General features: G+C 31.6%; 3 protein-coding genes across 10 annotated transcripts; 2 read left to right on the forward strand and 1 right to left on the reverse strand.

Moving 5' to 3' along the window:
• The first annotated feature begins 4247 nt into the window (after positions 1-4247).
• LOC123227038 (E3 ubiquitin-protein ligase DA2L-like) lies at positions 4248-9655 on the forward strand. 3 transcript variants are annotated; one of them, XM_044651661.1, is made up of 10 exons: positions 4248-4577; positions 4689-4769; positions 4912-5380; positions 5779-5830; positions 5931-5976; positions 6102-6183; positions 6286-6427; positions 6537-6636; positions 8044-8110; positions 8835-9655. In XM_044651661.1, the coding sequence occupies exons 3-10, from the start codon at positions 5189-5191 to the stop codon at positions 9405-9407; spliced, it is 1254 nt and encodes a 417-aa protein (XP_044507596.1). In that variant the 5' UTR covers positions 4248-4577; positions 4689-4769; positions 4912-5188; the 3' UTR covers positions 9408-9655. The 3 variants fall into 3 exon arrangements, with proteins under 3 accessions (XP_044507596.1, XP_044507589.1, XP_044507604.1); XM_044651654.1 differs by having other exon boundaries at positions 4720-4769; XM_044651669.1 differs by lacking the exon at positions 4689-4769.
• A 2480-nt stretch (positions 9656-12135) lies between these two features.
• LOC123223190 (interactor of constitutive active ROPs 4-like) lies at positions 12136-15826 on the forward strand. 6 transcript variants are annotated; one of them, XM_044646314.1, is made up of 5 exons: positions 12136-12334; positions 12525-12613; positions 13867-13982; positions 14084-14165; positions 14410-15826. In XM_044646314.1, exons 4-5 carry the CDS (start codon positions 14152-14154, stop codon positions 15545-15547), a joined length of 1152 nt encoding a protein of 383 aa, XP_044502249.1. In that variant the 5' UTR covers positions 12136-12334; positions 12525-12613; positions 13867-13982; positions 14084-14151; the 3' UTR covers positions 15548-15826. The 6 variants fall into 6 exon arrangements, with proteins under 6 accessions (XP_044502249.1, XP_044502265.1, XP_044502230.1 ...); XM_044646330.1 differs by having other exon boundaries at positions 13867-13898; XM_044646295.1 differs by lacking the exon at positions 12525-12613.
• Positions 15827-15961: 135 nt separating this feature from the next.
• Positions 15962-20517, reverse strand: LOC123223221 (splicing factor YJU2). The gene is made up of 9 exons (XM_044646344.1): positions 20302-20517; positions 19800-19857; positions 19283-19496; positions 18923-19207; positions 18763-18828; positions 18155-18205; positions 17960-18064; positions 17441-17522; positions 15962-16354 (listed from the first exon to the last, which is right to left on the reverse strand). Exons 3-9 carry the CDS (start codon positions 19478-19480, stop codon positions 16167-16169), a joined length of 975 nt encoding a protein of 324 aa, XP_044502279.1. The 5' UTR covers positions 19481-19496; positions 19800-19857; positions 20302-20517; the 3' UTR covers positions 15962-16166.
• Between the last annotated feature and the right edge of the window lie 2700 nt (positions 20518-23217).

The raw sequence follows: 23217 nt of genomic DNA on the forward strand, positions 1-23217 counted from the left end.
TATTTCCGTTTTGGTAATCCCATGCAGAAGTCCCTGTGGCTTCACGAGATTTTAGAATACTTTTGTCGATGGATTTAAGCCACAAAGGTGTGAAAATATCAGAGAGTAAGTTTTGTATAACGTATTGATTTTGGTATTCCTTGATACTGACTTGACGGCGATTCGAAGTTTCGTGCTGTCTAGGGTTTGGTTGCTTGCCAAAACTTCACACCTTAAAACAAAAAATAAAAAAAATATAACATCTATAATCATTTTTATTGGATACTAATTTTAGTATAAATTAGGTAATGAAACTGCAAAATTCTTTGCTTTGTGTTTTCTTCAAATTTCTTGTTCTTCTTCTTCCACAATTCTACATAAATTATAACTTAAATGATGCACTCAAAATTAGCATCACTCATTTGGGTTAAACTGAATGCAAAAAAGAAATATTAGATAAACCTACTTATTATTATTATTATTATTATTTTATATATTTTATTAAATTTTGCTTTCACAATTCTAAATTTAAAAATTAGGATAATTACTCATTTCCCCTTAGTTTCTTGACCATTGATTGTCCATTTATTAAAAACAATTTAGGAAGATTTTGTATCTCAATAAGCAAGCTCTTTAATTAAAAAAAGACTATATAATTCATTGTTATTATTTATAATACAATTTTAAGGCCACTATAATTTAATATATGTTTCTACCAACTTTTTCTCTCTTTTGTTTTAGAAGTTGAAAAAATTCAAACATTATTAATTAATTAAATATATAAAATATAAATACACACAAATTCTGCATCTAAAATATAAAAATTCATGAAACCTAAATTTATGTAGAGATTCCATTCATGTAGAATATATCTAGCTAACTATAATTAATTAATGAATGTATCATCAAATTAATTTGGTAATTAAATGTGTAACGTGTCACATATAATAACATATCTAATTTTCATTTTCAATACTAGCTACAAATCCCACCTTTTAAAACTTGTTCACATATACTAAACTTTGAACTACTAATTTTCAAAAATCTAAATACTTATCCGTTAATGATAATGAGTTTTTAAATCTAAAATGTGAAAATACGAGAAAATTTTATTTTTTGTAATTTTACTAGTTAAATGACAATTATATTTTTGTATTAATAGATTTTGTTAACTCTAACAGCTAACATGTGGGTATTTAAATTTTCAAAAACTAAAAGGTAAAAGTTTGACAATAGATTAAACCTTTAGTGGTAATAAGTGTTTTGAACTATAATTAAACACCAGTAATTATATATGGTAAAACAACCAAGGTTTTCAAAACCGGACCGGGATAAAAATCGTTTTAAGTATTGGTTTCGATCGGATCGGTTGGACAGTTTGAACCGGTCGATTGAACCGGAATTACAATTTAGTCATAAAATCTACATGTGTACGTTGTTGCTTTACTTACTGCTTTCCATACAAATTAATAATAAATCAATTAATATTTTCTAATTGAGTTCACTTCACTCAATTTTAAATTTGAGTATATAATACTGTTTTGTTTCTAACAGTATTAGAAAATAACGTATTTTCTAATCACATCATGAAGTTCACTGTACAAAAGCCTTAAGCAATTCACAAAAGTTCATTGTTCACTCACGCAGTTTTAAATTTGAAACTTTCAAAAGTTTTCACAGCCTTAAGTAATTGATCCAAAGAGTTTACAAAGCCTTACAAAACACCAGCTTCCAGTCGTTGTCTGGGAAGTCGTCTATCATAACAACAACGGAAACTTGTCGTCGTCAGCCACTGTCTGAGCCGAGAAGTCGTCGTGAAACTTGCAAATATAGCCGTGAAACTGCTTCCTTGTGAGCCTGCAAAACAACACCCCTCGGCGGTAGCGTTGTCGTCGACCGCCGTATTTAAACCATCATCGACAAGGAACAAGAAGTTTGTCGAAGAAATTCGTCGGCTGCAGCAACTGAGGATTGCATCTGCGTGCACTGGAAGGAACAAGGGAAAAAAAGAAAATATTGTTTTATATGCAGCCTTAAACCGAGATCTGTTGGACCGGGTTGGACTGCAGTTCAGGAGAGAACCGATGGTTCAACCGCGGTCTAATCCGATTTCAATTCCAAAACGGTTTTGCCTTCATCAGCGCCCGACTACAGTGCCGGTTCACAGACTGACCAGTTCGACCGGCCGGTCTGGTTTTTAAATCTTTGAAAACCACAATTGTTTAAAATTATTCTATATTAACAAGAATAATATAATCTTCATCTTCATAAATAAACTAAGAGGAGTGACCCCCACTCATTTTTTTTTTAATTAAATCATTTCCTTTCATACTTGCCCTATTCTTTTCTTTATTCCTTTGCAACTTCGAACATTTTTTAAGAAGAAAAATCTTTTATTAATTTAATTTATATTATCCTTATTTGATTAAAAGTTGACAAAATAATAAAAACTAAAAAGAGCAAATCGAATACATATTTTTTATATATAATTTGAATACACAAATAATACATTCTTATGTGATTGAATAATTTTAAATTAAATATAAAGTTTCATTTAGTTATATAATAATACATCACCTATGTATCTAAATTTTATATATATGTATAAAACATTGTTCTATATTTTTTAAAACAATAAAATTATGTATACCCATATAAGATAAATAAATATATATCATAATATGATTATATAAGTTTAAATTTAAATATAAAAATATATATATTTATATACATAAAATAAATGTATATAATATTATTCTTTTTGCAACAAAGACATACAAAGAGTTAAAACGTTGGGTAAAACGAAGAGAAGGGATGGCCCAAGCAAGCATAGTTCACCCTCCTTAACCAATGTGGGTGAACCTAATCAAAGACTAGTTATAACAGTGTTGTCTTATTCAATGCTTTCTGCGTGTATTAAAATGAGATGAAAGACTTTGGGTGGCCGGAAAATAATATAAATGAAGAAAAACCTGTTCATATTAATTTTATAACCTAAGACACCTGTCAGATTTTATAGATTTTGGTCAACCAATTGAACGGCCGTATGATATCATTACTTAATAATAATGATAATAATAAACTTCACAGGAATGTCCCTCAATTGGGTCATCTTGCTTACTTCATCATGATAATTGATTCAGATGCTCACTCTATTCATTGGAGCGTAAAGCACACCCACACTTTTTATTTTCTTTTCGGTGAATTGATATCTTTGTAAATATTAAGATTAAATTAATTTGGATGTTAAAAGAAAAGGTTTTATATAAAAAAATATTTTTTTAAAGTGTTTTTAATAATATTTTAAGATTAAATTTTATTTTATTTTTAAAAAAAGCGTTTAAATTCGAATGAGATTTTTTATTATCAAAAATAAAAATTTTAAGATTGTGAAACAGTGATTTGACATTTAACAAAAGATTTTAATAATTTCATCTTATTAAGTTAATATAATAAATACATTAAATAATAAAAATTATCAATTAATTTTATTATAAATTTATTTTTAGAATGAAAATACCTTATTTCAAATTAAAATAATAAATAACACATGCAATATTTTAAAAATATATTGAGACAATTTGAAAAATATAATTTAATTTATTTATTTTATAATAATATTTCAAAATATATCCAAAGAATATATTTTACCATAATGTATGGCAATTTAACTAAATATATCTTAATTATTGTATTGCTATCAATAAAATTTAATAATTATTTATATATAATAATATCTCTATAATAATACTATGTTTGAATTATTTTTTTCAAATTCTATAAAAATTTACTTAAAAGAATATCAGTCAAATTTGTCAACTAGAATAACAAAAAATACCCCTAAATGATCTATAAACTTATTATATAAATGGTATAATTAAATAATTAAAATATCTAAATTTTAATTAACAAACAATACAACTAGATTAATAAACAAAAGTCTGGAGAGAAAATGTAATTTATTTAATCAATATAAAATCAATTAAATTAAAATAAGTATCATTTTTATATTTATTTTTTATCCTCCAAATATAAAATAATCAATAACTAAAAAGGAAACATTCTAAAATAAATAAATTAAGTGAAACTCAATATTATTATGCCAAATAGATCAAATAGTATTTCCATTTCCATGCATCAAACAAGCCCACGCGTCCCATCGCCGAGCGTGGGTATATTCCCTTTGTTGATGCTGTGATGATTCTTTTCTCTCTCAATACTCCACCGTTTCGTGCCTTGCTACTCTCTCTCCCTCTCTCTTTGAGTTTCCGTCCACAAGAGATCACTCTTTCTCCTTATAACGGCAATAACTAAATACAAACTAATAAATAAATCATTAAAACTATTTTCTTTAAGACTTTAAATACGAAAACTAATCAAACAAATAATAAATATTCCGAGACGTCGCCGTACCGTAGCAAGAAATAAAGAAAAAAAAAAAGAAAGAAAGAAGGCAGAGGCTTCTTTGTTTGTTTGTCTCATATAACAGAGAAAGTTCTGATCGTGTTTCTCTTATTGATAACAAATCTCTCGATCTCTCCACTCTCTTCATCAGAGAGACTCTCTCTCTTCACAACAATTTGCTCACGAATTTCAAGGTTTGTTCTTCTTAAGCACTTAATTGTTGTTTTCATTTCATCTCCTTTTGTTTTTATCTCCGTTCGTTTTGGTAATTCTTTTTTTATTTTTATTTTGTTTTTTTTTTTAAGGTAAGCTTGTTTTTGTCTCTGTTTTTTATAGTGTTGTGGAATTTAGGCGGCAAATTGTTGAGTCAATAGTCAATTGGACAGGTTAGTACTGCGATTCGGAGCTGTGATTTTTTTTGCTCTGGTGTTAAAATTAGGGTTTTAGTACTTGCTGTAGTGAATTCGCCCTAGCAAGTGTTTATTCATTGTAATTTGGGTTTTTGATTTCTTTTTTTGGCACTTGCAGGGTTTGAAAATGTTTTTGGGCAGCCAATTGTTGCTTATTTTGGTGAATTCATTTTCTGTCTGTATTAAATAGGGTTTAAGCTTCTATGCAGATGTCTATTGAATGTGTTGCCAGCTACATTTGATTATGTTCAATTAAGGTTCGTCTTTGTAGGAATCAAATGTATGAGTGAAGTGAAACAGAATGTTTCGTTGTGGTTGTTGTTTTTGATTTTTGTATTCTGATAAATTTGAGGGCTAAACAAAAAGGCAAAGAAAAGATAAGAGAATTGTATTGGATGGGTAATAAGCTGGGAAGGAGGAGACAAGTGGTAGATGAGAGGTTCACGAAACCACAGGGGTTATATGTTCATAAAGACGTGGATGCTAAGAAGCTTAGGAAGCTAATTCTTGACTCTAAGCTTGCTCCTTGCTATCCTGGGGATGATGAGTGTTGCTATGATCTCGAAGAGTGCCCTATATGCTTCTTGGTTAGTGCTTTTCTATCTCGGTCTTTGTTCTTTTTATCTATTTTTGTAACACTGGCTTTGTTTCTTCTCCTCTGGTTCCTTTATAAAATTCAGGATGAAAATATGAACTAGGTCCATAAAAAAAAAAAAAGAAATCCGTGACTTGGCTTAATATTTTTCAAGAAAAAAATTTACTTGATGTTGCTTTTCCAACAATTCCCAAATATTTCATTTATCTTGGGGGCCTAGTGGATTTAAATGATGAAGAACACATTGTTTTATCTTTTGTTTGTCATCCATTTTTCCATGACCTACAAGAGGAGTTTGAAAAAAAGCAAAAGATTTAGATTTATTTTGTGTATTCAGGTTTAGTTGAATCTGACAATTCAATTGGTTTTTTATTTTGGTTGTGTTTGTAGTATTATCCAAGTCTCAACCGGTCAAGATGTTGCATGAAAGGCATTTGTACCGGTAGATATTCGGTGGTTTAATTTCTCTCCCTTGCATCAATTTTTTTTCATTTCAGTAAATCAATGTTTGCATGTAATTTGATTTATCTTTCCTGGATCAGAGTGTTTTTTGCAGATGAAGAATCCTAATTCTGGTCGGCCTACTCAGTATCCTTCAGTATTAATGCAATTTGTTCAAATTTAAAACGCAATATAAATATCTGATTTTATATTGTTTCTATATCCATTGTTTAATTCATATTTCCTGTGATTGTATTTCTTAACATTTAAAGATGTCCTTTTTGCAAAACCTCAAATTATGCTGTGGAGTATCGAGGTGTGAAAACAAAGGAGGAAAAAGGAATTGAGCAAATTGTGAGATCTGGTCACCCAGAGCTTTCCTAAAATTGTAGAATGTTTGGATATTTATTTTCTGATGGAATGCTACTATAATTTACATTTTTCCAATTCCTGCAGGAAGAACAACGTGTTATAGAAGCAAAAATAAGGATGCGGCAGCAGGAGCTACAGGATGAGGAAGAAAGGAGGCAAAAAAGACAATTGAGTTCATCAAGCACAAGTGTAGCACCTGTAGAGATTGAATACAGCACAACAGCTGGTATCATTTCGTTTTTTTCCTGTTTGTAAAATTATATAGTTGTTCCTTTTGCACTTACAATTAATAAAATCTGTGTCTGCTTCATTTGATTTACATTTTTTCTTTGCAGTTCCATCATCTAGATCTGTGGAAGGTGATGAAATTGTATCCTTCCAAGATTCATGTCCTACTCCTGTTATTAGACAACCTTCACACCCAAGACAAAATAGGTATTGGATTTTGGCTGTTATCATGGTTGAAGTTGCTATATAGTTTTAGTTGTTTCCCTGGTGGTTATTCATTGATAATTATTAATAAAACAACTTTATAGGAATGACCAAAATTGTTAAAATGGAACCTATGGTCTCAAAGATTTTGAAATTTGTTATTTTTTTTCTTTGCTTAGATTTTTTGCCTTCTTAATTTGTCTCTTTTATTTTGTTGTCTGGTGTTCCATATATGACAATATGATAACTTTTGATTCACAAAAATCACATTTCTGAAAAATCATAGATTTTAGATAGATTTACTTCATAGCCAACAGACTGGATTTTGTGCGGATTTTGAGCTTGCTAGCTGTGCTAGGTATTTGTTACTTCTCTTGATACCCCTCCCTCGACGTGGACATATTTATATGTGTAAGCTTCAGCAAAATGCTTGAGTTAGTTGACAAAAATCATCTGTTATCATCATATTTATGTCAGTGAGCTTTGGAGGACTTGATATTGATGGTCAAAGTTTATGGAGTTTTGAGATATAATTAACAGAGATTTGATTGCAATGAAGAAACAATCTGATTGGGTTTTTGATTTTTTTTTTTTTTTTTTTTTGCTTTTCCTATTTTAATAATAAGGGGAAAACCCCTATGACACTCTACTGGAATCCAAGATAATTTGGTGTTGAACTAAAGGCCATCTACTTACTGAGGTGTAGAGCACTGCATTTGCTGTCAGTTTAAGGGAAGATTTATTCAAATTTTAATTTTGTTAGTAAAAAGTAAATGGATTGAGTTTTGCTTGTAGATTGAAGCATATACAGACTTTATTTTGAATTGGTCTTATGAAGTTTATGCAGGCTGAATTTTAGAGAGACTATAGTTATTAACCTTCTGAGACTATAGTTACAGTGTTTTTTTTGTGTGTGTGTCTTTTGATAATGATCTGGTTGTCTAATGCAACAGAAGATTTTGATGTTAATAACTTGTGACCTAATGAGGAAGCCTAGGCCCCTTTTTAGAACTTGAAATGAAGTTGATACTGTGACATAAGTATAGAACTATGAACCAAATGATATGTGACATTAGTATAGAAGTCTGAAGACTTACATGAAAATTGGAACAACTTACTTTGGGAAAGTTAATGTCAGAAGTGGCTGGTCTGCACGGACTAAAGATTTATAATCTGTGATAATAAAGATCACATTATTCTAATTATTGACTCTAAATATTTGCAAAAATAACAGGCTGTCTTTATAACTGCATTGAACCTGAGTATGCATAAGACTTTTTAGAGTAATATAAGACCATATGTTGTTATATGTGGAATTTGAAATTTTATCTAGTAGCTCTAGTTATTTGAGGTCCATTTGATGTTTTAAATGGAATCTGAAGCTAGTTGTTTTCATTATATAAATTGCAGAGATGATGAATTTGACCTGGATTTGGAAGATATAATGGTCATGGAAGCAATCTGGCTTTCCATTCAGGTAAACGGCACTCCAATATATATTTACAATGAGTTTAATTTTGAGCAGTACAACTAAAGGGAATGAGTTGTTGTAGTTTCTCATTTAGAAAGAGATTTATGGACTATATGGTTTACCTTACTATGAAAGCTGCTAGGTAATATGGCATTTAATAAATGGCAATCACTTTTCTATGAAAGTGATTTGCTAATTGTTATGAGTGGGCTGTGCAGAAACCATACTCAAATTTGTGAATAAACAATTTTTTTTATTACTACTGGCAGTTGAACTAAAAATTTCCAAGATCAATTAATGTCTCTGCTTGATCTTGGCCAGCTAAGTTTCTTATGTTTGTGTTTTGGCATTATTTATGACCAACGTTCAGTTACTAGGTTATGTTTTCTGAGGTTTCTCCTTTTTGTACCTTGCAAATATAAATTTTCTAGGTGATTAACAAACTATTTCACAGGAAAATTTTCTTGAGTTTGAGTGTTATGTATTGCCTTCAAATTGAGGGAAATATTCCAGAATTTTTGTTATTATGAATTCTGTCTTGTTAAATGCTATGTTCATGTTATAGAAACGATTTTTGGTACAAACTCACAGTTAGCTGAGGCACTAAAAAGACAATATGAAATCTGCCACTTACTATTGTAATTATTATTTTGGATGTCCCTGTCTCAAATTAGACTTAAATTTCTTGTTCTCTGAAGTCGCATCAAAATTATAAAAATGATTTCTACAGGAGAATGGCAGACAAAAACACCCTGCTTATGCTGCTCCATCTGACGAGTATGTTACAGAAAATCACTATGTCTCATCAACTGTGGCTCCAATTGCTGGTACATCGTCATCCCCTTCTGGTGGGCTTGCTTGTGCAATAGCTGCTCTTGCTGAGCGTCAGCAAACAACCGGAGAATTATCTATAAACCATAGTGCAAATCTTTCTCGATTCAACGAGCTTCCGGGTAGTAGCAGGTTCTACCATAGGGTGGACCAAGATGCAGAGAACTATCCTCCTGCTGAGAGCTCCATCAACTCATCACCTGATGGCAGAGTGGGAGCAGCTAGAGATGAAGGTGAATGGGGTGTTGATCGTGGATCAGAACTGGCCGAAGCAGGTACCAGTTATGCAAGCTCTGATGTCTTAGAAGATGGAATTGGAATTTCAGGAATGCCCACATCTGATGAGATTGAAAGCAACTTCCAAAATTTCCCAGGAGCTATAGTTCCTGAGAGTTTTGAGGAGCAGATGATGCTGGCCATGGCCGTTTCTCTAGCTGAGGCTGGATCTGTGACCAGTGGACCTGGAGTTTGACGGCAATAGTTGTCAGTGGTGGGAGTTCTTGAACAGATGAAGCTGGCAGTAGCTCTTCAGCTGAGCTGGCTGAGTCTTGAGCTAGGACAAGTGCACATTAGATTGCTTCCAGCTAGTTCAAAGTTTAAGGTAGTTATGATTCCCTCTCCTTGGACTCTATTTCTCCATATATAAAATGTTAAAAAAAAAAAAAAGGAAAGACAGCAGATTATTTGAATGAATGAAATGTCGGTGAGTTGGTTATGGTATTCTTTGAGTTAGAATGATTTTTGATTTACATTTGATAAGAAGTCCCATGGAAGAAAGATGCCTTTGAGTTTAGGTTGTGATAAAGGGCATAAGTTTGTCATTAAAAACTGAAACCATTATTAAATGCAGTCTGTTTGCCAGTGTGAATAGCAATTTGCGTCAGATCAGCACATTTTAGGAGAGTAGAAGTATTTTATTTTATTTTAACTGATGCAACCATACATTGAAAAATGGGGCTGATATAAGGCTTGAATTCCTGAAGTTCCAGTTTGGCAAAATTCCCACCAGAAATGAATTCATGTATGTATCAAACATTATTGAAACAATATGCCTGACACTCTTGTGTTTGATCCACATTTTAAAATGAGATAGATGATGAATCAATTGTTAAATGTAAATGTGTATTTGAATCCATCCATGGGTAGGCAGACAGAGTAGCTTCAGGATGTTTGTGTTTATGATTAAGCCAATCATGGCCTTTGGCTGTTGGTCCCAAGTACAGTAGGGGAGAGAGAGTAGTTGAGAAACATTGAAAGGTGTCACATGGTTTGTCTGAAGCAATATGTTTTGATTTCACATGCTTGCTTTGTCAATTCTAGTCCTCCACTGCACTTTCATTACATGTCATACACCTTCCTTAGGACCACAACATTTTGCATTCATGGTTTCATAGCATAGGATATCAAGATAAAACACAAGCTTAGCCTCCAGGGGATAGTTTGAGTAGCAAAAGCTTGAAATTTTAAACATGAGAGCAATAGTTCAAATCCTCTCACGATATTTCAAAAGTAAACTTTTGACTAGAATTTATCAGTTCACAAAAGATTTTACAACAGATCAATAATCAAATCGATGTTAAAAGTGATTAATGTCATAACTTTTACAAGAAAACTCATTAGTAGATGCTTGATGGACTAAAGATGCCATGATTCATATCGTAATTGGTTAATGGAAAGTCTTATGTTGTTATAATTGTATGATTAATTAATTTAGTCCAAAAATTAATTAAATAATTCATAAGCATGTGATGATAAATTTGCATTATTGGAAACATAAACTGGTAGAACCAACAAACAAATAATCATGTTACCCAAATACTATAATATCAAGACTTGCATTTGCTTGACTCATACAAGAAGAAATAATATTCACTCACTTGGAATCTTAGCTCATGGTGTTCTTCTAGTAGTAGTACTGCCCTGAGAGTATAGATTAATCTTATCATTATAAATTAATCATGTTGAAAACACATCATTTTTTCTAAAAATTGAACATAGGTCCAATTACATTAAATTGAAGGTTAGTTGGGATTTCTTTTTTTCACTTGTGTCCAACATTACTCTATAAAGAGTTAGGTCTGTCACTTAAAAACAAAATGTGGGCAATCATATTTATGAACTTCCATTATATCTCAAACAATGGCATGTATTTTGAATATGACATGAGGAAGAATGTTTTAAACATCACTCCTCATATCAAATCTCTTTCTATGGCTAAACTTGGTGTTAATTATCATTCAAAATTGATGTATACAATAAAATGGTTAAATATTATTCTCCTAAATAGTTCAACCCAAATGATTTTACACAAAAGGCAAAAATATGTGAAAAAATAAAAATCTGCAGTATTTTTAATATTATTGTTTATTGCAATGTTTTCTTAATTGGATCAAACATTGATCTGATAAAAATGATGATCCGATCCAATCAATGGTTAAACTAATTGACTAGTGGTTAAACTCGATTTTTTATCTAGTTTAATTGATCGATTCGAATTATTCATTTTGATCCAAAGTGAATTAACTTTAAAAACGGTTTTTAAACGAACCAAAACCATTTTAATTTATGAGTCTCGGTTCAACTCGTTGAATCAGCTAATTTGATTTAGTTTTCAAAACTATGGTTTATTGTGCATTCTCAAACTTTTAATAAAATTTAATTCAATTATTTATTATCATATCAATTAATGTGAATAAAAAATATTTATATACATAATTTTATTCTTGAGCACAATATATAAACTAGTACTCCACTTAACACATCAATTGCTCTAAGTCATAACATGTAATAGAATCAGATCACAAATTCACTCATTATGGGGAAAAATATTATGATTGGAAGAACATATAATATCTATGTTTTTGTCAGTTTTAAAATTATTATTTATAAATTATACATGATGGAAAAATATATAATTATATATATGATACAGCTAGGAGATATAGAAGTGTGAGTTATAAGTAATGTAGATTAAGATGCATAAGTTAAAAGATCTGAAATTTGAAAAAGAATAATAAAATTTGTAATGCAGTTGAAAAATTGCAACCACTGTCATTGGAACAAGAGGAAGACAACAGTGTCAATTGTTATTACACAAGTTGTATTTTCAAGAATTAACATTACATTAAATTGATTTGCTTTCCCCCATTATTTTTTAAATTCTTTTTTTGTCCTCTTCTCCAGTGCCATCACTCACACTCACTATTCAATCCCACCACCTGCTTTATTGCAAAGTTTCAAACTTTACTTCTCTCTGTCTCAATCACTTAATGTGAAAAAGAGTTTACCTTTCTTCTTCATTGATTTTCTTGTATTTTCCTCAAAAGGGTTTCTCATAAATTCATCATAGATGAAGAATATGTCTTGCTCAAGCTAAAGCTCTCACATTCAGAAAACAAGGTGAGGTGAAAAGAAGTTTATTTTCTTGATATTCTTCTTCTTCTTCATCTTCTCTTGCATTGTTTTTTTTTTTTTTTATGCTATATATGCATACATATTGTCTGGCATTGCTGGTTTTCTTGTGGTTTGATTTGTTTCATTGTTTAAAATGGGAGTGTAAAATCTAATCACTTTTCTTTTCTTTTCTCAGCTACCAAACACATAATCATCAGCAGGGTCTCGAAATACTGTTGAGATTTTTTTAAGATCTAACCCATTTAATCAACTTCCTCAAACATGGTGATTTATGACCAGTGATCTGTTTGAAATTTTAATTTTTAATGTTTTGTTTGAATTATCAACTAAAAAATTATAAACCAACAGATTTCAGTACACGAATTTTGTTTTTGGTCTATGGTTGTCTTGTATGTACAAATACATACAAATTTAGCAAATTTCTATGATACAATACCAGGCGCGTGGGATAAATATTTTTGCTTCATCCTGAGCTCTGATTTTCGTATTTATTCATAACATGCCTGCCTCTGCTCCTTTTTATATCATCCACTACTCTAAAACTTGTCAGCAAAGCTGAAGCAATGGAAAAAAGGGAGTAGAATATTATAAGTGCCATTGTGAGTTTGAAAATATGGAAAGAAAAAAAAAAGTTATTCTATTAAAGCCTTAAGAAAATGCGCACATTTTGATATTGATGGAACAAGAAAAGTGCTTTTGCACTGCCCAGAAAAGCTCTTGAGAAAATAAAAAACACGTGGAGGCATGGAAAAAGTGATTTCCTTGGAATTTTCATTTGGGATTTTGTTGGTTTTTTGTGTTTTTGGTTTCTTGTAGATAAGTTTTGGCAAAGTAAGAAGATTTTTGTTAAGGAAACATTATGTTTCTAGCAAGCAACATTACTGGCAAGAAGTACTAATAACATTTATCGATGGCCACATTATTCACTATAAAGTTAGTGGAAATCGCTAATAGTGTTGCATTTTTTTTTTCTGTTTTTCACATTGTTTTGCTGGCATGATTTAATCAGCAATATGAAAGTAATTCATTATGTGAAAAAGATGGAGGTGGGTTTGGTTCAAATTTTGCGCAAAATTAAAGTGAAAAGTTTTGCTTTCAATTATTGAATAATTTGAAATCTCATTGGTTGCCTAAAATGGTGGGCCAATAAAGTGTTAACCCTCTTTTGAAATTCATGGCTCAGCTGCTCTGCGATGAGCTACGGAAGATGTTGAAATGATATTGCTCATTCATTTCTATTCCTTGTGGGGCATTTGATGTATAATTTGTAATTCTAATTTTGCGTAAGGGGCCATTTGATTGTGGGGATGGCAAAAATGTATTTCCTTTGCTCTTTGGTTGATGAAGAACTTATAATGAATCACATTGCAATGTCTGTGGTGATCCTGTGTTTGTGTGGGAAAGTCTGAAAATTTACTTTGACAGTCACATGCCGTGGCCAGACCTCATTTGTTTTATATTGTGAATCTGTATGCAAGACAAAGGATATAAACAGATTATAATTTTGTTGTTTACAGGCACTTGAGTTTTGACCTTCCAGCAGTTGCAGGTATAAGAATCAAAGACTCATTGTGACTTTTGCTGGCCTAAATGGTGTAACCATCGAAGAATTGTTTATTCTTGGTTTAACAATGTATTTCACATCTGCTTGGATGTTCTTGTTATGTTTCTATTGCATTCATTTGCCTTGATTTAATTTGTATATTAATGCTTTCGGCAAATTGATTTCTGCAGATTACAAGCTTTTGATTGCATATTCCTTCGCATAGCTCTTCTTCTTCATAGATCTTCTAGTGTTCAAAATGCCGAGGTCAAGGTTAGAGACACTAATCTTATCGCGATTACTTTGTTTATCATTTCATCTGGGGATGTGATTTCTGTTGAGTTGCTTTCCATTTTGTGGGATCACTCGTATAATCGAATTCCATTTAGTCATGGTTTTTCCTTCTGTTTTATATACCTTTAGTCTATTTCTGTGAATAGCATCTGTCAATAAGATTCAAGTGGAGTGTGTAAATAATATTTGGTTGATTTTGTTGTCTTGTTTTAATGAGAAACAGGGGGTCGGAAATGCCTCAAAGACAGTCTCCTCGAGGTCCGCATCAGCTCAGGACATCAAGTTCTGATTCAGATCCTCCCCATCATCGATCAATTGCTGATCGCAGTCCCAAGGTTGGAGACCGTCGTTCCCCAAGAGGTGCCCCTCACTCTGATCCTGTACACCCGAAGAAACTTGGCACTCGCATTGCAGACTTAGAGTCTCAACTTGGGCAGGCACAAGAAGAGCTAAAGGTTCTGAAAGACCAGTTGGCATCAGCCGAGGCTGCAAAGAAGGAAGCTCAAGAAGAACTGGAGAAGAAAACCAAGAAACCAAAAGCTCCAGAGTCTATGGAGATTACAAAACAGCATTCTCCAAGTGAAATCAAAGAAGCTAAAATAACAGAAACCAATCCTGGGGATGAAGTTCAGGATAAAATTGGGTGGGAGACTGATGTTTTTGAAGTTCCAGTAGAGAAAGTAACAGTTGACCCGAAGATTGAAATCAGCCAACAAACCTCTGAGGAAAAAGAGACCAAAAAAATTGGTGTATCAACCGAACCACCGGCAACTCCGGAGCCCAAGAAAGCATCCATCCATGACTTATCTTTAGCAAATGAAGAGATAACTATGCTAAAATCCAAGTTAGAAGAGAAGGAAAATGAGCTAGTGGTAAGTGGTGAAGAAAATGAAAACCTGAAGCTGCAATTGAATGAAGCTACCCTGAACATTTCCACAGCTGAAGCAAAAAATGAGGAAATGACACAGAACCTGAGCCAACTTGGAGAAGAGCTGAAGGCAAGTAAAGAAGAGGCAGTGAAGTTAAAGGAGAAGCTGGAAGCTGTGGCAGGAGTGAAAGAGGCGCTAGAAACAGAGATGAAGAAGCTGAGAGTGCAGACAGAACAGTGGAGAAAAGCAGCCGATGCTGCGGCAGCTGTGCTTGCAGGGGGTGTAGAGATGAATGGGAGGATTCCTGAGAGGTGTGTCTCCATGGATAAGCACTTTGGCGGTGTGTTTGAGCCATTGGCAGGTGGGTATGCTGGCTTTGTAGGATCGCCTGGGATAACAGATGACATAGATGATGGATTCAGCAGTGGTAAGCGAAAGGGTTCTGGAATTAGAAAGTTCGGAGACTTATGGAAGAAGAAAGGCAACAAATAATAAAGAATCACTCTCTCCAGTGAAGCCAAAATCCTTTTTCGGTATCGATAATGTTAGTGAAATGGTCACATGCTATTTCATGACTTGTTGGTTGATCGTGTTCTTAATAGTAAGTGTTTGAAGTTATGTAGTGATCTTAACACTTGAGATGATTCCAGTATGTTGTTGCACTTGAATTATGGTCATTCCAGGAGCTGCATCTTATAGATGATGCATTTTGTTGCTTCCATGCATGCTTTAAAGAGCAAATGTATTGTTTTCTGATCTTTTCTTCCCGCACATCCATTCTGCATCTTATAGATGATGCATTTTGTTGCTTCCATGAATGCTTTAAAGAGCGAATGTATTGTTTTCTGATCTTTTCTTCCTGCACATCCATTCTCCAATATCTTGTTCTAATGGAATAATAGTAAGTACTATTAAGTAGTTTTCCTTCTATTCAATAGGAAAACCAATCAATAAACATGTTTAAAATTTAAACAACAAATAAGTTCAATCTATTTATGTAGTGGTTTTAAATGAATTATGCATATATTTCCTGAACGGTCAGATTTCAACAGAAATTTTACAATGAAGAGTCCAAGGAAAGTGTAAAGCTTTGATTTACGAAAAAACTGAACTACTCATCATCACTATCATAGTTCTGGCAGAGTGACAGCAGTCCAGTGCTTTCCTGTTGGTTCTCAGATTTTGCCGCAACTTTTGTGTCACTGGCCACAAGTGGTTTTCTGATAACTGCTATCCTAACCAAAGGAGTTTTCTGAGGGGGCTTTGAATCACTTTTGATACCTGAATCATTCACAGTTTCTGTTGACAGCCAGCCACAACAAGAATATGTTAGTAGCTAATCATTGCAAAGTAAAATTCCATAATGGTAAAAAAAAAGGGCATAGGTTTTGATAATTCATGCATAAACTGAATACATATGAGTGAGCCCATTTATCTCAAAAACCGGAACACTGATAACAGGTGTCTAGTTTACATTCCTAGGTAAGGTTGGATTCGATTAGAACTGTTTGAGCTCGAATTCTAGCTCAGATCGACTGAGATGAGTTTGAGCCTAAGGATAGGACTCGTTCTCATAAACAAACCGAGTTCAAACTGGTTTGGATTAAATTCAAAGTTAAATTGTTTTGGAACCATGTTCAAGTCTCAGTTCATTGATCTTGAGTCAATCTCAAATTGACTCTTTTGAATTCAAATCAATCTCAAACTAGGTGTAGTCCAAACTTGGCAGATTGAATCCAACCCTATTCCTTGGTATCTCCTTACTTCCGCTGGTAAATGACAAACTGACACTCCTAAATTCTAGTCTACCATACAAGATATAATGTTACTTGTGCAACTTCACCAACTCTTCAAGTCTTTTGTATTACATTCCTATCTTGTTGACACTACTTCGGTTTGTAGCATACATAAAATCAGCTTCTAGTAAAGGCATATTTTGTATCATCATGTTAGAGGGTAGAATCTTGCAAAAGATTAATGGATAGAAATTCGGTTTACATAATCTAAGCATGAAGCCAAGATTGCATGACTGAAAATTCATCAAGAGAAAACAGTGTGCAGATTTGTTGGCATGAATTAAGAAATTATGAATATAATTTCAATTTTGATATGAGTATTATTCAACTTTGGTTTCCAAAGTATTGCTCAGGCAGTTATAATCAGTCAATGCTGCAGAATGAGGCATAGAAAAGAGTTTCCACTGCTCTTTTTATCATGATTAATGAAACACGTGGCAACCTTATCCTACTAGAAATTAAAAGAAAAAAAATGAGGCATAGAAAAGAGTTTCCACTGCTCTTTTTATCACGATCCATTATAATCAGTGCATGCCATATATAGAGTATATGAATTAAGAAGACAAACAATCAAAAGATCATGGCATACCTCTATTACTGGAGCTGTCAACGCTGTCTTTTATTAAAGAATCAGTTGGCTTACTTGGAATTTCTTCAGAAACCTTTCTCTTCTGCAATGCACATACATGAAAACATAAGCTCACAAATTTACATTTCATGATTACTATCAAAACTTTGCCAATACAAGACATAAAATAAGCTTAAAAGATGTGTCATCTTTGCCAGTGAAGAAAGAACTCAACAAAGGCTCACATGGTTGTACAAAATACAAAGCCACAGATCACGTGAATGCACAATCCATCCAGAATAGATAAAGCTTGGAGCATGTACAAAGCATGCATAGCTGGTTTTGAATGAAGTCTCAAGACAAAATATTTGGTATTATTTCATTTCTTAGATGATGTTACTCCACCTTGTTGACTTTCATGAATAAATGTGTATGATTGAATTAAGATTAGAGTGAACAAAAACAATGTCAAAATTTCTTCATTCATAACTATAACATAATAAACAAATAGCATAACCCATAGATACCACAACAGCATACCTTCAAGTTATTGTTTGATTTTTCACTGCTTTCACTTTCCAGCTGAAACATATCTCCATCATCCAGATCTTCATCAGAAATCCTTCGAACAATTTCTTTTGGTTTCTGCATTCAAAGACAAATTATAAATCAATCATCAACAAAGAATCAGATGGGACGAGGAATAAACTAGCAAGAGAGGATGCTGATACTAACATGGAATATTGATCTGATAAGGGCTTCATCCTCTTCTTCCAACTTCTTCTCCTGTCATCACATGAACCCACTGATTTGGTCAGGATTTTATAATAAAGAAGAGATGGGGAACAAGGTAAAAGAATTAAGTACCACAGCCATTTGATTCAAATTTTTTCAGCATGTGCACTCATCTTTCATCCATCACTCATAAGTAGTTCCATGCAGAGAAGTGCCATAACAATATACAAAAATGGCATTAATATCATTACAGATTCATACTATAAAAAAATTAAGTGGAGACACCACAATGTTTATGGAGTTGTTTGAAAGAATAATACAAATCATCCAGGCCTAAAAGGCAGCAGGACGTTCTAAAATAACCCTGCAAATGCACAGAAGAAAACAAACCAAGAAGTTCTCCACTGCCTCATTCTGGCTAAAAGGAAAACACAACTCAGATCATAGGAGATACAATAAACTCAAATGAAAAAACCTCCACAAAAAGGATAATTGATGCAATATTTATCTTGTTGAATCAATTAGTACAAAGCTTTTCAGGGGAGAAAAGACTGAAAAAATACACTTGTTCAATCAAGCTAAGAAATTTGATTATAATCTACCAATACCTTTTCTGCAGCTGAATTCTGCAAAGCTTCAAGCATTGAATCAACGCTGACAGTCGCATGTCTAGACTGCAAAAAACAGAAAAGTGAACATTTCAATACCCAATTACAGATTCTTTTCAATGTCCAATACTAAATATGAAGTGAAATTTTTAAGGCAGACCTTCATAGATTTCATTTCATCAAGTGCAGCAAGGATGTCCATCTCTCTTTTGGAATCTAATGTTTTGTTCTCCAAAGCTTTCATTGCATCCCCTGTCTCTTCATCAGTTCTCTTCTTTCTCTCCTTGTCAGCTTCCTCATCCTCATCACGCCATGGCTCAAAATTACGAGTTGCACCAGACTCCACCACATAATCTGAATTTTGGGGATCTGTTTTCATAGCCAACTCGGCCGAGCACCTTGTGCATTTGAAGTAAAACCTAAATATTTGGATTCCAAGATATGTCTGCAAAAGCATTCAATATTTAAAAAAACATAGCATAAAATCAAAAGATAATTAACTAAATTGAAAAAAAATTACCTCGCCAATTACATCTTCTTTGCGAGAATTAAACTTGGTGCCTTTGTAAATGTAATTTCCACACGTGTTGCACCGGATACTCATGGGCAACATCATCCGGACCTTAATTTGCTGGTTCTTTGGTCGTCGGATCCGGGGAAGTTTTGATGGGTCAAAATCCGGCGGGTAATACTTGTTCAGCACTTTTCTTTCTCCCATTTTCTCCTCCTTCTGACTAAAATAAAATAGAAAGCCAACTGTCAACAGAAGAAGAAATAAAGAATACAGAAACCAGAGAAGGACAGATTATGAACACCAAGATAGGGGAAAAACTAAAAGGAACTAAGATAGATGAAGTGTTTGAACTGCTGCCAAATCAAGATCAGGAGAGATAAAACAAAACCTAATCATAACATAATTCCAACCCTAATCGAATAATGAATAGAAAAACCTAAAATCCAAAATTTAACTAATTACAAACAAGAGAAATCCATAATACATAACTCAATGAAGTAAAATCTAGATGAAGACAACTTACTTCTAGTCTTCTACGAGTAGAATTGGCACGGACTAATGATCAAAGCCTTGGTGTTGCTCTGAAAATACAAAATGCGAAGAGGTAAGAAGTTAGAGTAAGCACGCATTTCATTATATTGTTTGAAATATTGAAACTGAAATTTTAAATTTCATTATACAGTGATCAATCATGCTTTGTTTTGTAAATTCTTTTTTTTGTAATTAATTTAGTTATAGGAATGGTCTATTTAGTTCAAATTTACATTAGAATGAGAGATTATAAACGATTGATCAACATCTTAAAAGCTAAAAGAAATATAAAAAACCAGCTTCAAGAAATTATAAACGGTTAATTTCAACTTTACACCATCATCATTGGATTTGCATAAACTGATCTACACACAAGAAGCACTAAACGCGGGAAATATAGCAAGTCCATACAAAAGAATAAAATAATCAACAATAAAAAAAGAAAAAATAATTCAGATAAATTAAAAGTTGTTCAAGTAGACAGGAATAGTTACCGGTATCAGAGAAAGAGCCGAAGAAAGTTCCCAGATCGAGATTCAAAATAGAAGAAAGAGAAGAAACAGATGAATTCTGCTGCTTAAGCAAAGACGACTCTAATTCTTGTGACGATAGGAAGTTTAGTCATTAGTCTCATCAGGAAAGCTTAGCGCTTAGCTAACACAATCAAGATTTTCGAAATTTTCTAGGGTTCATGTCACAGTCACAGATGTTAACTTCGATTCATAATAAGGGCCAAATGTTAGCGGCCCGTTATCTTAAAGGGCTGGATCATAAAGTATTCTGCTGAGTGCTAGCATCTTGATACTGGGCCCAAAAAGGAAACTGCGTAACAGCCTGCCTGATGGATGTTCTGGGCAATGCTCACGTGAGTGCCTAATCGGTTAATGTCATTTAGCTCCATTAAAATAGGTTATTTTAATTAATTTCTTTCAAAAGGCTAAAGACTATTTCACACTAAAGTTTTAATATATTTTAAAGTCACATTTATAATATTTAAAAAATTTAAAATTTCATCTATAGGCTAATTGGAAATGAAATTTTTTGTTAAAAATAGGGTAAAATCGTTATTTTATTAATAATATTAAAAAATAAAATTTATTATATTATCCTCCCTAAATTTTAAAAAACTAATATTTCACCCCTTCATAAAGTTTTTTAATTTTAAAAAGTCACATTTCACCCCTCAAATCTTAGGGTTTTTTTCTTTTCCTCTTCGGCCACGATCTTCAATGTCGACGACCTCTCTTTTCCACCCTAAACAATTGGCTTGTGCACAGAAAACAATCTGGAATAAATCTCTTTGTCTCCTATGAATTGTTAGTCCACCTCCGATTAATCGACAATTTGTCATCATTCGAGAGAGTGAGAAGCATCGACGATTGAGGTTGGTCGACTTTGGTTACTAAAGGGCGATAATGGAGAAAATGCAAACACTAAGGGGGAAAATAGTCATTTTTCAAACTTTATGTAGGAAAAAAATTATTACTTTTTAAACTTAAGAGAGAAAAATGCGATGAATTTATAGTTTTTTAAAATATTTGTGTTAAATGATAATTTTATTTATAATAATAATAATAAAATTTAACAGACATGTAAATATTTAGATTTTTAAAAATTAATAAATATAAGTTTGAATTTACACTAAACCTTCGCTTTTGACTTAAAAATAATTATTATATTTAGTTATGTAAATAAGAAGGAATATTAGATACTATTTCACTCGAACTAAATGGAATGTAAGAGTAGAGAAAACTGCACCCAATCAAGAGTGGATGACAAGAGGAGAATAGGGTAAGGAAATCTGCAGGGGTCATTTGGTTCATATGCAATAAATATTACTTTAATAATTTATCTTTTATTATTTACGTTACCTTATTTATTTGTCAATAATAAAAAATTATAATAATATTTTATTATCAATAGTGATGTGGTAAATAATATAGATGATAATCTGATTATTACTTTCACTTTAAGTATTAAAAGATTATTAAAATAATATTGATTAATATTATTTTTAATTAAAATAATAAGTAATATAAAAAATATTTTAAAATAATCATCCTTAAAGATATTTAAATAAAATAAATTATTAATACATTTTTATTACCTCTAATTAAATATAATAATTATTTATATATATTAAACTTTATCAAAAATAATAATTATTTATAATTAATAATTTTTTAAATAATTTACCTTAAAATGATTTTTAAATTTTATAAATAAAATATTATTTTAATTTTATTAATAAAATATTATCAAATCAAACGTGCTAGTAAATAAGAAGGTTGGGTGCGGCTGATGATAAAAAGTTTGATGATGATGATGGCTAAGGATTGCCCACCTAACATGATTGGCACGATTAAATTATTTTTGTATTAAAAATGCCCTTAATTTAAATTATTTAACAGCGGTATTATCATGAAAAAGAAACATTTAAAATGTGATGGATAAGAGGGGAAAGAGGATAAATCTGAAATTAGATTTCGAGGGATGAGATGTCGGCGCAGCCTCCTTTTGACCACACTTGTCTCTTTCACCTTCGTCATTTTCTCCTTTAATTGGATTCATGTCACCTTCATAAATGATTCGTAGGTTTTCAAAGATTAATTAAAACAAACAAGAAATCAATAAATTTGATTTGATTATTCATATGAATAAACGTATACCAAAATGGGCGTGGGGTCGTTATCTTTTTCTTTGATTTGTCAACCACACTTTAATAACAAACTATATTATAGGCTAAAGGTCTATTTTTCACTAAATAATTATTAAAATAATTATTTTTATCACTTAAATTTAAAAAAATTGAAATCCTACCTATTCTTAAATTCGGTTAAGGGATTCCATTAAGTAAGATAGTAGAAAGATTATTTTACGTAAAATAAAATAAAATTATATATATTTATTTTAAGTATATAAATAAGTATATATTTATATATATCATTATATAATTATATGATTTTAAATTAAAGATAAAATAATACTCAATTATATGATAACGTATATAAATATATACTCATTTATGTACTCAAAATGAGTATACATAGTATTACTCTTATGTAAATTTTTCCATTTTCACTTTTTTTTCTATTTTATTTTATTCTTTTTATTTTTCTTTTCTCCATTATTTTTTTAATTTCCTTTACAATTTTAACAAATATTAGAGCCGTTAACAAAAATTTAATAGATTTTGGAAATTAACGAAAAGTTTAAGGGTGTTTTCAGTAAATTTTAAAATCTTAATACATATATAAAATAAAAAAAATGGCAGTTTTACCCTCACATAATTGATCAAAATACAATATTCTAAAATTTTGTTAGAATTTTAATTTTTTTTTAAGTGTAAGTAATAAATTTTTTAATTAGTAAAAATATATTAATAATTTAATATTTATAATAAAATTTAA

This window comes from Mangifera indica, chromosome 1, assembly GCF_011075055.1.
Source record: "Mangifera indica cultivar Alphonso chromosome 1, CATAS_Mindica_2.1, whole genome shotgun sequence".
NCBI classification, from domain to species: domain Eukaryota; kingdom Viridiplantae; phylum Streptophyta; class Magnoliopsida; order Sapindales; family Anacardiaceae; genus Mangifera; species Mangifera indica.